The sequence below is a fragment of the Urocitellus parryii genome, chromosome 15 (genome assembly GCF_045843805.1).
Source record: "Urocitellus parryii isolate mUroPar1 chromosome 15, mUroPar1.hap1, whole genome shotgun sequence".
In the NCBI taxonomy this organism is placed as follows: domain Eukaryota; kingdom Metazoa; phylum Chordata; class Mammalia; order Rodentia; family Sciuridae; genus Urocitellus; species Urocitellus parryii.
Window position 1 is genome coordinate 25,532,056 of NC_135545.1, and position 15,982 is coordinate 25,548,037.

Genomic DNA, 15,982 nt, shown 5'->3' on the forward strand with positions numbered 1-15,982 from the left:
TTTTCCAGAAAGAGGAGCTTGAGAGCCGCTCTCCACCACTATGGGGCAGGGTGGGCTCTTTGGTTTCCAGTAAAATGAGCCCCATCTTCCCCCAGGGGGGAGGCTTTGTTCTTGACCTTGAAGCAGGGGCCGAGGGCAGCAAAGCTTGGGCTATTTTGGAAAGGGAAAGTTGGATCACTCCTCTACCTGCCCAAGGAGGCAGCCTGAAGGAGAGGGCACCAACCTTACCAGAGAGCTGGGGACGCTCGCCTCCCGCTCACCTCGGTCATGTCTCCAAAGGGCAGCGTTTCCAGGTCCTGGTTCAGAGAGCAGCAGTGGAGCACCTGGAGGTACCTGCCAAGGACAGGTAGCTGAACATATAAGTGGCCAGACCTCTGACCACCTGAAGTTTTAAAGGGAAAGGTCTTGAATTCTAAGCTAAGAAATTTGGACTTGATCTTGGGGGCCTTTTTCATTTCTTTCCTTTTTTTTAAAAAAAAATTCTTTTAAACTAATGCATATACTTGTCAAATATTTGAACAGAATATTTGACAAGTGTATGCATTAGCAGAAAAATACAATAAAAATCAAGTCTCCTTTTAGTTGTGTTCCTCAGAAGCAGTATTTATTCAGAAAAAAATATATTCATCTGGATATACAGCTTTATATTGTTTTAATGGCACCAATATAAGACTACACCATGAATTATTTAGCCATTCTCTAGTAATGGAATTTGGGATGGTTTCTGGTCTTTTGCTCCTATGAACAAAGCAGTATGATTTGTGTTCATGGGTAAAAATATCCACTCATTAAATACCTAGCAATAGATTTGCTGAGTCAAACACTTGGTGCATTTTAATTTTTTTTTTTTTTTTGGTCAGACATTTCAAAACTGTTCTATGAGTTGTATTAGTTTTAACGCAGAGCAAGATGAGAGCTGTGTTGTAATACGATTGCCTGGAGGACAGAATGGAGGGTGGAACAAAGAGGGGGACTAGAGACAAAGGCCTCGGGGCCGGGAAAGTGGGAACTATTCCAACAAGAGATCACAGACTGGCACTGGCAGAAGAGATGGAAAAGAGAGAAATGCAAAAGATATTTAGGAGATAGACTTATCCAGGGTGAGTGACCAAATTTGGGTGATCCACTAAACTGAACAGAGCAATTGGGAAAGAGAAACTAGGGAGCTGGGGGCTGAGCAGACAGGGTGAGCATGAGTTGGTATTACACATGACGTGGGAGTGCCTGTTATGGTTGAGATATGAGGTGTCAGATGGAGGTGGCTAGTTCAGACACCTACAAGTACATGTCTCGCTGGTGTTACCAGGGACAGAATGCAAACCTAGCAAATAGTCAAAGGAGATCAGTGTCAGTCAAAGGAGATTCAGTGGAGTTGGAAGCATAGATAGCTATAGCATTCAGGGCAATTTTCCTGGATCCTCCATTGACTAGGTGTCGCTCTAAAATTCCAAGTACCTGTCTCCAGCAGGTCAACCTCAGGGTTCTGAGGGAGGGAGAGACCTCAAAGGGGATACTGATGGGAGCTGGCCATGAATCTGAACTCATTTCCTCTTCGTTGCATAATCTCATTATCCCCATTGTTTTCCTTTCGACAGAGGGCCAAGGGTTTAATTAACGCAAAAGAATGGTAATATTTCTGGAGCAACAAGGTGTACTGACCATTCTGAGCCAAAACAGAGTAGTAATACATTTCTGCAAGCAGCTGGGTTCAGGTCCTGGCTTTATCCTGTCCTATCCCCTGTGTGACTTGGAATGAACTATTGACTCTCTTGAGGCCTCAGCTGGCTCCTCTGGAACATGGACGTGATCATGACATCCCTTTCAAACTGAGCAGGAAATACAGTGATGCAGACACGTGATGCCTACAAGGGTTGGCAGTTGGCAAACCTCCATGATCAGCAGGAGGCCCCTCCTCAGACCAGCCACCCATCCCCTTCCCGAAGCTTACCTGGCCTTGTCATACTGGCCTCCCATGAGGATGTTCTCCCTGATGCTGCCCCCCAGGATCCAGGCCTGCTGGGGGACATAGGCCAGGCTTCCGCACACCCCCACTGTACCTTCGAGCAAATGCATCTGCAGCAGAGTAAGTCCAGACTCAGGACCAAGGAGGGACAGGGAGTGGACCCTGCCTGGCTTGCAGCCCCAGGGGCCCTCTGGAACCTGGAGACCTTCTGATATAAAAAGGGCCCAGAAATCTGAGAGAACGGCCACGGGAACATGTGGGAACACTCAGAGCCCCACCAGGCCAGTCCCACTGTAAATGCAAGGTCTGCATGGAAGATACCCCAGGTTTTTTCCTCTTATTTCTCCAGTCCCTTATTTCCTAGCAACCAGTGCCTCTACCATCTTCATGTGGAGATCGAATGTCCCAGGTTATCTCTGACCATGCCGGTATATTATGGAATTATTATTGTTTGGCAGGATAATGTTATTGTAGTTAGATAGAAAAATGTCCTTATTTTTGGACATATTGATGAAGCAATTAGTAGAGAAAGTGTCACAGCCTCCCTAACTTAAAATACTTCTATAAAATGCAAAGGCCATCAACTATCAAATGCAGGTGGTGGGTCTATGGTTCTTTCTGTAGTGTTCTTCCTGCCTTTTTGTATGATCAATTTAAAAAAAAAAAAAAGAGGCCAACTAAATCTCCATCATGTTGGCTCAGGAAACAAATTCCTCAAGAAGACTCCAAAAGTTCAAGAAATAAAATCAAGAATCAATAGATGGGATTGTATCAAACCAAAAAGCTTCTTCACAGCAAAGGAAACAACCAAGAATGTGAAGAGAAAGCCTATAGAATGGAGAAAATCTTTGCCACTTGCACTTCAGATAGAGTATTCATCTCTAGGATATATAAAGAACTTAAAAACTTAACACCAAAAAAAAAACCCAAAAAACAAAAACAAAATAACCCAATCAATAAATGCGTAAAGGAATGGAATAGATACTTCACAGAAGGAGAAATATGAAGTCAACCAATATATGAAAAATGTCCAACATCACTAGCAATTAGAGAAATGCAAATTAAAACTACACTGAGATTTCACCTTACTCTAGTCCGAATGGCAATTATCGAAAAAACAAGTAACAATAGCTGGGCATAGTGGCTATTGTTACTCGTATTCCTGTAATCCCAGCGGTTCAGGAGGCTGAGACAGAAGGATCTCCAGTTCAAAGCCAGCCTCAGCAACTGATCAAAGTGCTAAGCAATTCAGAGAGACCCTGTCTCCAAAAAAAAAACCAATTATACACGCACACACACTCACACACACACACAGACACACACACACATGGCTGGGGAGGTGGCTCAGTGGTTGAGTGCCCCTGATTTCAATCCCTGGTACCAAAAGAAAAGAAAAGAAAAATAATACAAGTAACAATAAAGATTGGTGAGGATGGGGGGCGGGGCAGAGAAAGTCCATTCATTCATTGCTGGTGGGACTACAATTGGTGCAATCACTCTGGAAAGCAGTATGGAGATTCTTCAGAAAACTTGGAATGGAACCACCATTTGACCCAGTTATCCTACCCCTCATAAACACAAAGGACTTAAAATCAGCATACTATAGTGATGCATACTACAGTGATGCAGCTATACAATGTTCATAAGTGAAATAAGCCAATCCAAAAAAAAAAATGTTCTGATATGAGGATGCTGACTCACAATGGGGGACAGGGAGAGAGGAATGGAGGTTCACTGAATTGGGATGGGGGTCAGGGAATGGGGGCAAAGGAGGGGAGATGGGTTTGGGAAAGACAATAGAATGAATCAGACATAACTTTCCTAAGTTCATATATGAATACATGACCAGTGTAACTCCACATCATATACAACCACACGAATGGGAAGTTATACTCCATGTATGTATGATATATCAAAATATATTACACAGTCATGAATAGCTAAAATAAAGAAAGAAAGAAAGAAAGAATGTTAAAAAAAAAAGAGGCCAAATGGAGTGGTGCCTGCCTGTAATCCCAGCTTCTAGGGAGGCTGAGGCAGGAGGATCGCAAGTTCAAGGCAACTTAGTGAGACCCCCATCTCCCTGTCTCAAAATTCAATAAAAAGGAGTGGGGATGCAGCTCAGTGGTAGTGCACTTGCCTACCCTAGGGGAGGCCTGGGATCCAATCCCTGTACTGGAAAAATAAAAAGAGGGAGCATCTTACCCCCATGCCTGCCATCCAGGAGGCCCTCAGTCCTTACTCCTTTCTCATTTTGATCCTGTGCTTTTTTTTCTTTTAATTTGGAGTTAGGCTTTAGTTAACAAGAGGAAAACTTCTAAATGTCATCTCTGCTTTCCTTTATTAGAAGGAAAGTGATGACTGACTCATTTGCAGAGGAAACTAGCAAACGTGTGGCCATGGAGAAAGGTGTCCTTGAAAGCTCAAGCCTCAGCACACCTGGGTTTCCACCCTGGCTCACCCCCTCCCTGCAGCCTGCATCTGCTCAACATCTGTAAACAGGCCACAGCAAGTCACCCACCTCCTGAGGTTGTTAGCAGGACTTTAGGAAAATACTGAAAAGTTTTTAGGATACAGCTAGGCATGTATATTCTTATAATTATTTTTTTCTTTTTCTTTTTTCTTTTTCTTTCTTTTTTTTTTTTTTTTTTTTTGAGACAGGGTCTTGCTAAGTTGCTGAAGCTGGCCTTGAACTTGCAATCCTCCTGCCTCAGCCTCCCATCACTGGTATCACAGGCATGCACTACTATGCCTGGCCTAATTTTTTTTTTAAATGCAGTCTTTGTTTTCCCCAGTTGCAGGGGAGCTGGGGAAAGGCCATCACAAATGGAGCCTAGTGAACTTCAGGAGCACATAGACCAGGAGCTGTCAGAGTGAAGTATAGGAGAGAATTGCTATTTGATGACATCACCACAGTCCAAGGAGGTGAGTTTGTGGATATTTGGAGGAAGGAGCTGAGGGAAGAGCTGAATAAAGGAAGAAAAACTGTTAATTCTCTGGACGTTGTGGGAAGGGGGATGATAGGCAAAGAAAGTAGTGGATAGAGAGAGACGCCCCAGGATAGGGTAACGATGGGTCCATGTGGGAAGAAGAGGTGAGAGGCATCTCTTGGAGGTGACCACAAATGCCTGCCAGGTATTGTGGGCATTTTAAGTTGTTTGCTATCAGGCGTGCAATGTGACCCTAAGTGACTTGGGGGCAGGGTTTTGAGTGTTATTTTGGAAAGCAGAGATGGGGTATATTGAGCCATAAGTCTTAATGTCTACAAAGAGACCTCAAAAATGTCCACAGGCAAAGGACTTGGGGGCTTACATCTCAAAGACATAGGTGCTCAGCATGCATGTAGATTCCATTGATGGAGTAAGACTGTCCCATCACACAGCTGGAGGGAGACAGGAAGGGAAAAGTGAAGTACTGGGGAATGAATTGGAGTAAATTATGTTTTGTGCATATGTGAGTATGTCACAGTGAATGCCACTGTGATGCGTGATTGTAATGCACTAAAAAAAAACATTTTTTAAAAAAAGATTGCCCCATAAGTTAGGGGTCAATTGTGCACCTATAATCCCAGCGACTCTGGAGGCTGAGGCAGGAGATGGCTTGAGCCCAAGAGTTTAAGATTAGCCGGGGCAACATAGTGAGACCCTGTCTCAAAAGTAAACAAAAAAGAATGCTGTGTCCTATCCTTGTTGCTCCTAATGCTGCCCAACAAGGGTCAAGTCCCACTACTCAGTGGTATGAGTTTGGCTTCATGAAATGATTATCATCCTAAACTATGGAGCACCCCTTATCATCACAGAGAGCAGGGGAGAGAGGTCTCCAGGCAGCTGAGTGGCGGTCACCCCCACCAGCGCTGCCTGAGGGTGGGAGGTGCTGCTTAGGAGATGGAGGCTTTATAACTCACTCCCACGGCACATGCACAACTGGGCAATTCATCAAAAAATCCTACTTGCTCAGGAATAAAGTGGCAATAAGCCTTACTGGGGACACTCGGGAGTGGGAGCTACAGGACTACCTGTGGGAGGAAATGCAAGTGGCCACAGGTCACTTACCTCGCCCAGGATAGCTGACAGCAGGCTGCTCTTGCCACTCCCCGTGTTGCCACAGACCCCCAACATCATCCCCTGCAAAGCCAAGAGAGACAGGCAGGTTGGGGTGGCCTGGCCTTCCCACTGGCCCAGGGAGGGTGGATGGAACACAGGATGATAAACAGGAAACAAAATAACCACACGCACTCCCAAACCTCTAGACCAGCAAAGCTCAAGAGCTTCGAATTCAGTCTGTGCAGGCAGGATGGGCAGAGGGAGGGATTCCACACGAGTGGCAGAGAGGAACTAAAAGAGCCTGAATTCCAGATTGTGGCTCTACCCTGTTCTGATTGGCATCGACTCTACTCTGATCCTGGGAAAGTCACTTGGCATCCAGTTTCTTCATCTGTAAAGTGGGACTAAAGAAGCCAGTCTCAGAGAACTCACAAATGTACTCATTCATTCATTCATCTATTCACCAAATATTCATCTGAGTTTCTTCTTTTACCAAGTAATGGATAAAGAAATTTTCTGTGATCTTAATTCTAGTACATGGGGGGGGGGGGAGAGACAGAACAATCAAATCTATTGATTGCAAAAATCTGAGGTAATAATTGATATAAGTAGGATGAAATCAGCTCCTATGACCACAGAGCATTGGTGGGAGGCCAAGTGTTTTTTTGTTTTGTTTTGTTTTCTCAAGAGAAGCCTTCTTGAGAGTAGGCCTTGTTGCAGCTTAGCCCTGAGTGACGAGAGCCAGACACAGAAAGATTTGGAGCAAGAGTGTTCCAGGATATGGGCACACTCCTAAGGTCCTAAGGTCCACTCAAAGGTCCTGAGGCTGGAATAAGGTTGGATGCCAGAGCTGAGAAAAGGTTGGGGGAGCTGAAAGGGAGGAAGTGAATGGGGGAAGGGTTCAAAGGTAGCACTTGGAGGAAACCTGGGCTCTATACAAGGGCAGTGGGAAGTTGCTGAATTTAAGCAGGAAAGTGGCTTGAATCGGCTAATAGTTTAGAAAGATCCTTTTATCCGCTGCATGGTAAGAGATCACAAGAAGGCAAACATGAAAGCAGAGAGGCTGATAAGGAAGTTCTGGAAATGCCCTGGTAGTGGCTGGAGCCAGGGCAGTGGAGCAGGCTGTGGGGAGAGGTGGCTGGGTTCTGGAGAGATGTCCAAGCAGAAGTGACAGGGCTTGCTGATCGATTGGGTTCGTGGAAGGGAAATGAAGGAATTGAGTTTGACTCCCACGTCCTCAGCTGCTAGAAGAATGGGAGTGTCATCTCCTGAGATGGGGAAGATTTGGCTCAGAAAGGGTGAAAGTCAAAGCTAAGCACCGAAAAAACAAATAATGCAATCAACAAATGAGCCAAGGACCTGATCAGACACTTCTCAGAAGAGGATATGCAACAAATATATTTTAAAAAATGCTCATCATCTCTAGCAATCAGAGAAATGCAAATCAAAACTACTCTGAGATATCATCTCACTCCAGTCAGAATGGCAGCTATTATGAAGACAAAGAACAATAAGTGTTGGAGAGAATGTGGGGGGAAAAGCACCCTCATACACTGCTGGTGGTGCAGCCAATATGGAAAGCAGTATGGAGATTCCTTGGAAATCTGGGAATGGAGCCACCATTTGACCCAATCATCCTTCTCTGCGGACTATACCCAAAGGACTTAAAAACAGCATACCATAGGGACACAGCCATATCAATGTTTATAGCAGCACAATTCACAATAGCTAAACTGTGGAACCAAACTAGATGCCCTTCAGTGGATGAATGGATAAAAAAAAATGTGGCATATATACACAATGGAATTTTACTCAGCAATAAAAGAGAATAAAACCATGGTATCTGCAGGTAAATGGATGGCGTTAGAGAAGATAATGCTAAGTGAAGTCAGCCAATCCCAACAAATGCCGAATGTTTTCTCTGATATAAGGAGGCTGATTCATAGTGAGTAGGGAGGGGGAGCATGGGAGGATTGATGAATTCTAGATGGGCAGAGGGGTGGGAGGGAAAGAGAGGAGGCAGAGGATTAGCAAGGATGGTGGAATGTGATGAACATCATTATCCAAAGTACATATATGAAGACACAAATTGGGTGTCAACCTACTTAATATACAAACAGAGATATGAAAAATTGTGGTATATATGTGTAATAAGAATTGGAATGCAAAAAAACAAAATACATGTATAAAGACATGAATTGGCGTGAACATATTTTATGTTTGTATAAACATATACAAAGATATGAAAAACTGCACTCTCTTTGTGTAATAAGAATTGTAATGCACTCCACTGTCATGTATTTAAAAAAAATAAAATTAATTAAATAAAAAATAAAAATAAAAATATATTCAAACTGATAAAAAAAGAGACCCTGTTTTGTTTGAAATGTTAGCTTGACATTTCAGAGACAGATTAAATAAGCAGTTGAGGCTGAAGCCAAAGGGAAATTGCCAGGCTTGAGATAAGAGCACAGAGATGGAATTTAAAGCCATGGAACTAAAGACAATCTCCAAGGGAGAAAGTATAAGTAGATAGATAGCAGATATTAATAACTATTAGTAATATCAATTTTAGGTATTATATTCATCATCAGATAGAGATCAATTACTACATCTATTTTAAATCTAATATTATATATTAATATAATATTAATAGACAATAGAGAAGAGGAGCAGAGGTGAGAAGGAGAGAGAACAGGAAGCTCACTCTTGTAAACAGTAGGCAGAGAAGGAGCCAGACAAGGTGAGTTCACAGAATAACCAGATTAAACCATGTAGGATAGTTCTTGGCTTATACTAAGAATTTTATAAATGTTAGTTTATTCTCCTTCCCTTTTTTCTTTTCTGTGTCCTCCCCGCCCCCTGGTCCCCAGCCAAGGACAAGCACAAAGTATTTCCATATTATTATGGATCTTGCTTATTCTCCCCTCAAATGTAGAAGATTGATTAATTTATACTGAAGTATGAAAGATGTCCTGGATTGGCCTTTCATAAAAGAAATTGTATTTTGAGTTGTGGGGGGTGCTATGGATGGCTTGTGCTGGGGACTGAGCCCTAGCTCATACACCACTGAGTTATACCTCAAGCAAAATTTGAATTTTAAAGGGAGATCTTGGAGAAGGCAGGTTTTAGTCAAGGAACTAGTTGAGTGCTGGCCCAGCTCCCAGCCTGGGGCCCTGCCAGTCTGGCAACAGGCCTGTCTGCGTGACCTGGTCAAGGCTACCTTTGGCACCACCAGGTTTATCTTGTGCAACTCTGGGCCAAAGCTCCCTTCTTTATCCTCTGGCCTGAGGGCATGTAAACTTGGCTGAGCCCTGGTCACCCCCTCAGCAACGTGTCTGTTCCTCTCCAGCTCCAAAGCCCCATTGACAATCCCAGGGCAAGTCTGTCGCCAAGACAAAGTGGCCTCCTCCAAAACCAGGGCTTTGCTGGGGTCTTCCAATGCCTGGACATATGAACCAGGGCTCTCTTGGAGGAAAAACTTCTGTAAAGACAAAGAGAGAGGGAGGGAGGGAGGAGGGAGGGAGGGAGGGAGGGAGGGAGGAGGGAGGGAGGGAGGGAGGAGTTCAGTTCTTCTGTGCAGTAGGAAAGTTTTGCTGACCTGCCAGTTGATATGGTTTAGTGAACTTCTAATAAGCACTGAAAGTTAAAAGTATCACCACCAACTGGGAGAAGGTCAGTCTCTGTTGGTGACAGTTTTAGACCACTGGGCCTTCCTTCCATACTACTTTGGCTATCCGTTGATGAAGGCCTAACCTCTCCCAAGGGTTGCTAGCCATGGTCTTGTGGGATTCGTGTACAATTTTCTAATTAAACATTTTGTGTAACAATTAAAAATAAAAATGACTTCTCTGTGTCTCCATCTCCCTGTCTGTAAAATGCTCAGGTTGAACTACATAATTTCTGGCATTTAAAAAAAGGTGGCCGGGATGATGATCTCACTGACGCCAAGTGATATTTGTCTATCTCTACCTGGAGATCAGCCCAGACAGAGGTCTAGAAGGATGGTGATTGACATTTGGGATGCCCTGACTCACCCTCTAAGCCCAGATTATGGGTTCTTCATGTCTGCCCACCCCCTGGGTGAAAACAAATAAGAAGGAGAGGACGGAGGGACCATCTCTATAAGGAAGAGGGGACGGGAGGGACCCGATGGAGCTTCTGAGGAGCTCTTGGGGCTGTTGACAAGTACAGACTGTCTTTGTGTTACACAGACAAGCCAAGTTCATCCAGCCACAGGACTTGCTCTTCCCTCTGCCTAGTCATCATGACTCAGCTCAAAATCACCTTGGGAGAGGGCCCTTCCCTGACCAGGCTCTCCACAGTTCCCTCCAGGCCTCCCCCAAATTCTCTGTAGAACATCACAGTGGTATTGGCCTCATGTGGGGAGCGGTGATGTGGATCAAGGTGTCTGATTGTCTCGTGGTTGTGGTGTGCTTGTGCTGGGATCCCCCCACGCAAAGGTACGGGTTCACATTGTCCAGTTGCTATAGCGACGCTGCCCTGAGCACACTCTGTACCAAAGCTCAGAGTTTTCAGTGAAATTCAGACACTAGCTCCTAAAGACAGAGGATTCTGAGCATAGCAAGATAAGTATAATGACTCATCACTGCTGGGACCTTCAAGCCTGCCTGCTTTGCAGAAACTTCCCACAAATAACCTTTTGGTGATAAAACCTATATAATAAACATGTGGAGCCAGCTCTGGGTCAGTGTTCTCCCAACCAGAGATCAGTTTCCTACCTGATGCCACTTTTCTCTCTAAATGTTTGTGTGTCTGTCTTAATCCCCCATCACCCCTTGCTGGCTTTCTGAATTGATGGCTACAGGGCAGCCTCATATCTCTTCTTGTGATCTGATATAATCCTCTTTCATCATTAGTTTACTTGTTAATTATCTGTTTCCAATACCAGATTGGAACACCCTAAAAACAGTCACTATTGGTCATGTTTAATGTAATATTCTCAAGTGCCTGACATGTGGTAAGTGCTCAATAAATATTTATTGAATGAATGAATGAATGGATAAATGGATAGATGGACATATATATGGATGGATGGATGGACGGATGATACAGGCTGGGGATTGTATGCATTTAAAAGTAGGATGACTATGAAATGTCTTTTAAATATTGGTTTAAATTAGGGTTTCCCCAACTCAAATGCTTGTTGGAGCAAGACTAGCTTTATGAATAGTGGACCACTTCTCAGAGGACAAATGGTAAATAAGATGCAGCCCTGACATCAGAGATGCAATAGGGCATGGTGGAGTCTGCAAGCAAACTTTATCCGAACGCCCCATTTAAATAGGGAACTAGCTGCTCAGCTCAGCTCCTGCTGCTTCATGCTATAGGAGAATGTGACCCAGTGTTGCCAGATCTTCGGATTATTCAAGAGAATTCAGAAATTTGGGTTTTAGTATAAATTTTCCAGGTTTTTAAAGACCAGCAACAAATACAAGTTTGGTTTTCAGGATTGTTTGTTTATTTAAGTGAAACTATCAAGCCATCCTGTGTAAATCTGGATCAGGGCTGCAGACCTGTGTGAGACCTGGCTTGGATTCCCTATCCTAAGATCTCCTTGGGGACTGGGACCTGCCCTGATTCATCTGTTGCCCCAGCCTGAGCACAGGAGGTCATTGAGATAGCTAATGCCTCTCTCCTCCACCTTGGCCGGGGACACAATCAGGAGGAGCATCGCAGGGGATGAAGGCAAATAATCTCTACAGTAGAGCACCATGCCGCCAGTCTTTTCTCCACTCACCTTGAACCTCGCCACTGCAGACTTGGAGTTCATGAGGGCTTTGACTGCAAAGGGCACGAAGAACACTGCCAGGCGCAGGGGATTCAGGGTGGCCACTGCTATGAAGGCCTGGATCAGAGCGGGAGGAGGTAGTGAGGGTCTCAGTCCTTCCCCGTTTTCTGCCTTTCTTGGGGCTCCCCTCCCTGAGTCTCAAGCCACAGGGCCACCCAACAGCTTCTACCAAGCTGGTGTTTGGGAGAGACTGAGAAAGGGGAGGAAGGAACACTTGTCTTGGAGCCTTATAGTTAGAAGACCTCCTTCTGTTGCAGCTTAGTCACTGGGTCATTCTGTAACCCTGAGCAGATTGCTCCATGTCCTCATTTTGGCATAGGACACCAAAGTCGGTACAGGAATAAGGTTTAGAAAACCCTGAAAAAATCCATTGGAGAGAATATTATCTACTGTCCATGTAGCATGGTACTATCCCCACAGTCAAGGTCCTCTTTCTTCTTCACCTTAGATGCTTATTTCCTCTTTAACAACCCAAATCTCCTTATCCTTCATGCCTAATGCAAGCCCCACTCTGATACAGCAAACCACCTCAGGCTCTTAGCTCTCAGAGTATGACCTCCCAGGACCTTAAGGACCTTCTAATCTATGCCCATCTCCACCCCTTTCTTCTTCAAGTTAAATCTACAGATAAACTTGAATGGTGCTGAGTGCCTTGGTCTGCTCATACTTGGTATGAGTGCTGTGGGACCCTAAAGTCCTCCTGAACATTTTTTTCTTCCAAAGCCCCAACCCACCCTCACACTCAGACTTCTCAGGGTGGCTCTCTGGTGTCAAGCAGAGGTGACAGCTGCCTGGAGCACGCACCTTGGCAACAGATTCTCAAAGACTCCTCCCTCTTGCTTCAGGTACAATCTCTTCGCCTCCCTGACTGCAATACCATTCTCCACAAGCGGCATCCTGCCCTATTCTCTTTGAGGGATTGGATTCCTTATCATGAAAGGCAGCTGCTGCTTCTTGAGGCCAGGGTCAGGCCACAAAGGGAAAGACTGAAGAAGCTACATCTTCCCATTCAAAGTGAGGTTCCAGGGCCCTTATTTGGGCATCAGAGAAACTCCTCCATTTGGAATTCTCATCCTTCAGATTTTGTGAGAATGGTCAGGGTTTTAACTGCGCCATGTACCTCTCCGCACTTCTAGAGGGTCCCTCCCACCCACTGCTGCTCTGCAAGAGATGTCACTTTTTCAGTTGGGTTGAGAAGGAAGAAAGCTCGAATCATCTGGAAAAACAAAATCAACATAGAGTATCCCTTTGCAAAGCTTTCATCTCTGAGGGTCGTGGGCTGAGAAGGACACATGTGAAAATTCCACATCATTATTTGGAGGGGGACAGAGCACCAAGACACTTACTTCATCAGCTGTGAGTTTCAATTCCAAGAATGTGTGAGCAAGAAACATGGCTGCGATGGCCACGGTGGGGGTGATGAACAAGGTGGCAGTAGTCAGGCTCTGGATAAGACCACTCTTCTCCAATAGTTTCCTTTCCTTCCTTCTTAGGTCTGGGAGATAAGAAGAACATAAATGCATCATAAGTAAGTACCAGTGCCTCCCCCAAAGCTTGAAAGAATTCCTCAGAGGTGATGGGCTTGGAGCACCATGGCATCACCAGTCTCTGGGCAGAAAAACAAACTTTACATACCTTTAATCGTTTCTGCAAATGGTCTCTCCCATGTGTACATTTTAACCAGCTTAATGCGAGTGAGAACCTCACTAGTCACACAGATGCGCTGGTCACTGACCTCAGATGTGCGATCCTGAGTCTTCATGACCATTCTGGTCAGGAATGCCTGAGTCAGGGTGCAGTAAGTGTGTTAATGCACAAGAGTGGCTATTAACAAGGACAGGGGAGTTTAGTCTGGCAGGATAACTGGGAATACACTTGCTCCTTCATACTATCCTTGGGGGGACTAGTTCTAATACATGCACACCCCACCAGGACACCAAAACCCACAGGTGCTCAAGTCCCTTATGTAAAATGAGGTTGTATTTGCAGATAATCTATGCACATCCTCCCAGATACTTTAAATCACCTTTAGATTCCTTAGAGTACCTCATGCAAAGTAGAGTGTTAATAGTCATTATATGGTATGGTTTAGGAAATCATTACAAGAAAAAATCTACACATGCTCAGTACAGCTGCAGTTTTTTTTCCCAAAAAATATTTTCCATCCATGGTTCATGGATTCCTAGGATACAGAACTTGCAGATGAGGGCCAATTGTATTTTCAAAGGTAAACTCCAGCTGGGCACAGCTGTGATCCCGGCAGCTCGGGAGGCTGAGGCAGGAGAGTCACAAGTTCAAAGCCAGCCTCAGCACCTTAGCAAGGCCCTAAGCAACTTAGGGAGATCCTATCAAAATAAAAAAAGGTCTGGGGGTGTATCTCAGTGGTTAAGCACCCTGGATCAAATCCCAGTACAAAAAGAAAAGGAAAAGAAAGGGAAAATGTAAACTGTAAACTTCATATGTGGATTGAATACTTGAGTGTAATCCTGCACTGAGTGAATCCATTATGGCTCTTAGTTGCTGGTCCCTGTGAAGAGTTTTTCCTACAGATACCTCAAGTCTTAGGGCAGCCTGAGTGCCTTTCTTTCCTGGGCTTCAAGCCAGGCTGGGGCTAGCTCAACAGAAATATAGCTTTTTTGCCTTCAGAAACCGAAAGCCCCTATAATGGCAATCCCTTCCGACGAGAGTCACTGTGCTGTGGGAGGAAAACATTCCATTTCAGTCATTCAGAGTCACTTCCGCTTTGTCTGATTTTATTTCAGCAGCATTTTGGCAGCACATTTGTTCCCTTTCCCCCTGTGATGCTATGCCATCTACATTTTTTACCAGGTGGAAGGAATAAGCACCTTCTACAGAGGTTCATCCATCAGGGAAAGCCTGTGAATCCCATAATCCCTTGGGGAAGCCTACGAGGTAGGCCTCACCCATCACATTCACACCCTACTTATCAACCAAGCATGGTGGCCAGAGGACCGTTGGCAGTAGGACCCAAAGCTGGATCTTGACCTCAATGGAATGACAAAGAGGCAACACCCCCCGCCCCGAGTGGGATCCTAGATTCCAGAACCCTGGGAGTTCTAGGGGATGTCCAACAAGAAAGATGTTACCTCCAGTGGGAAAACCAGGAGATAGCAAACTGTGGCAATGAGCACAGAGGGTCCGAGGATATGGTAGGTGGCAATGCTGCAGGATAGCAGCATGGAACAGGCGAGCAACAACATGGGGCCATAGTACACCCCTTCAAACAGGTAGTGTATGTCACTGGTGAAGAAGCCGATGGCCTGTAAGACAGCAAGCCCATGGCACAGGTGTCACCTCTCTCGTACCAGGACATGATGGCAGGTGGTCAGAGTGGTAAAGGACCTCTTCTGACTGGACATGTGACCCTTGACAAGCTACTTTACCACTCTGACCCTCAGCTTCCCATCTGCAAAGCCAAAGTAATTATTCCTGCTTCTTACGTTTTTGTGGGAATTTCAATGAAATACAAAGTGTCTGTACACAAATTGTACTCAACTAAAGATATCTTTTACTATTATTATTACTAAAATGTCTAGATTTCAGATATTTGCTTTTATTCTACTCGTCTATTATATTCATTGTTTTACTACTAATAGTATTAACTGAATCATCATCTCTTGATCCTTCATTTTTGCTAGAGATTCTTCTGCCCACTGTCCTCCCCCCACATGTAAATGTCATTTTAATTTAATGTCATATGTCATATAAATTTAATGTCATATTAAAAACTGACATTCCAAATCCAGAAAACGATTCATTCATGTCCTACAGAGTTACCAATTTGAATGGCTTAAGAAATGATTTCCTTTTAATATCATCTGATCTCCTTTGAGTTCACAGGACTAGGTCCCAACCCGAGCCTTTAAAAAAAAAATTAAAGCACATTAGATGGCATACATTGGTTATTTGGAGGCAATTTACCTCCAGATAAAAATTATACAGACCATGTGATCTGACAGTTTCATTTCTCTGCTGAGAAAACATGGACACGTGTTGGAGAAGCATGCACAGGATGTTCAAGAAGCACTGCTAATCCCAGCCAAACCCTGGACACATCCTACATGTCCTTGGTGAGGAGAGGTTAAAAAGTCCACCCCAGAAGCACTAGGAACATTGGGTCCTGGAACCTAAACAACCAGATCT

General features: G+C 44.5%; 1 protein-coding gene across 1 annotated transcript in view; it reads right to left on the reverse strand.

Moving 5' to 3' along the window:
- Abcc11 (ATP binding cassette subfamily C member 11) overlaps positions 1-15,982 on the reverse strand; it is a 64,606-nt gene that overhangs the window by 34,493 nt on the left and 14,131 nt on the right. Inside the window, exons 7-14 of the mRNA XM_026406874.2 lie at positions 14,926-15,099; positions 13,454-13,601; positions 13,165-13,313; positions 11,768-11,875; positions 9,230-9,490; positions 6,016-6,087; positions 1,949-2,073; positions 261-333 (exon numbers count right to left, since the gene is read on the reverse strand). Of these exons, the coding sequence (XP_026262659.2) occupies positions 261-333; positions 1,949-2,073; positions 6,016-6,087; positions 9,230-9,490; positions 11,768-11,875; positions 13,165-13,313; positions 13,454-13,601; positions 14,926-15,099 (1,110 nt within the window). The remainder of the gene's footprint in view (positions 1-260; positions 334-1,948; positions 2,074-6,015; positions 6,088-9,229; positions 9,491-11,767; positions 11,876-13,164; positions 13,314-13,453; positions 13,602-14,925; positions 15,100-15,982) is intronic.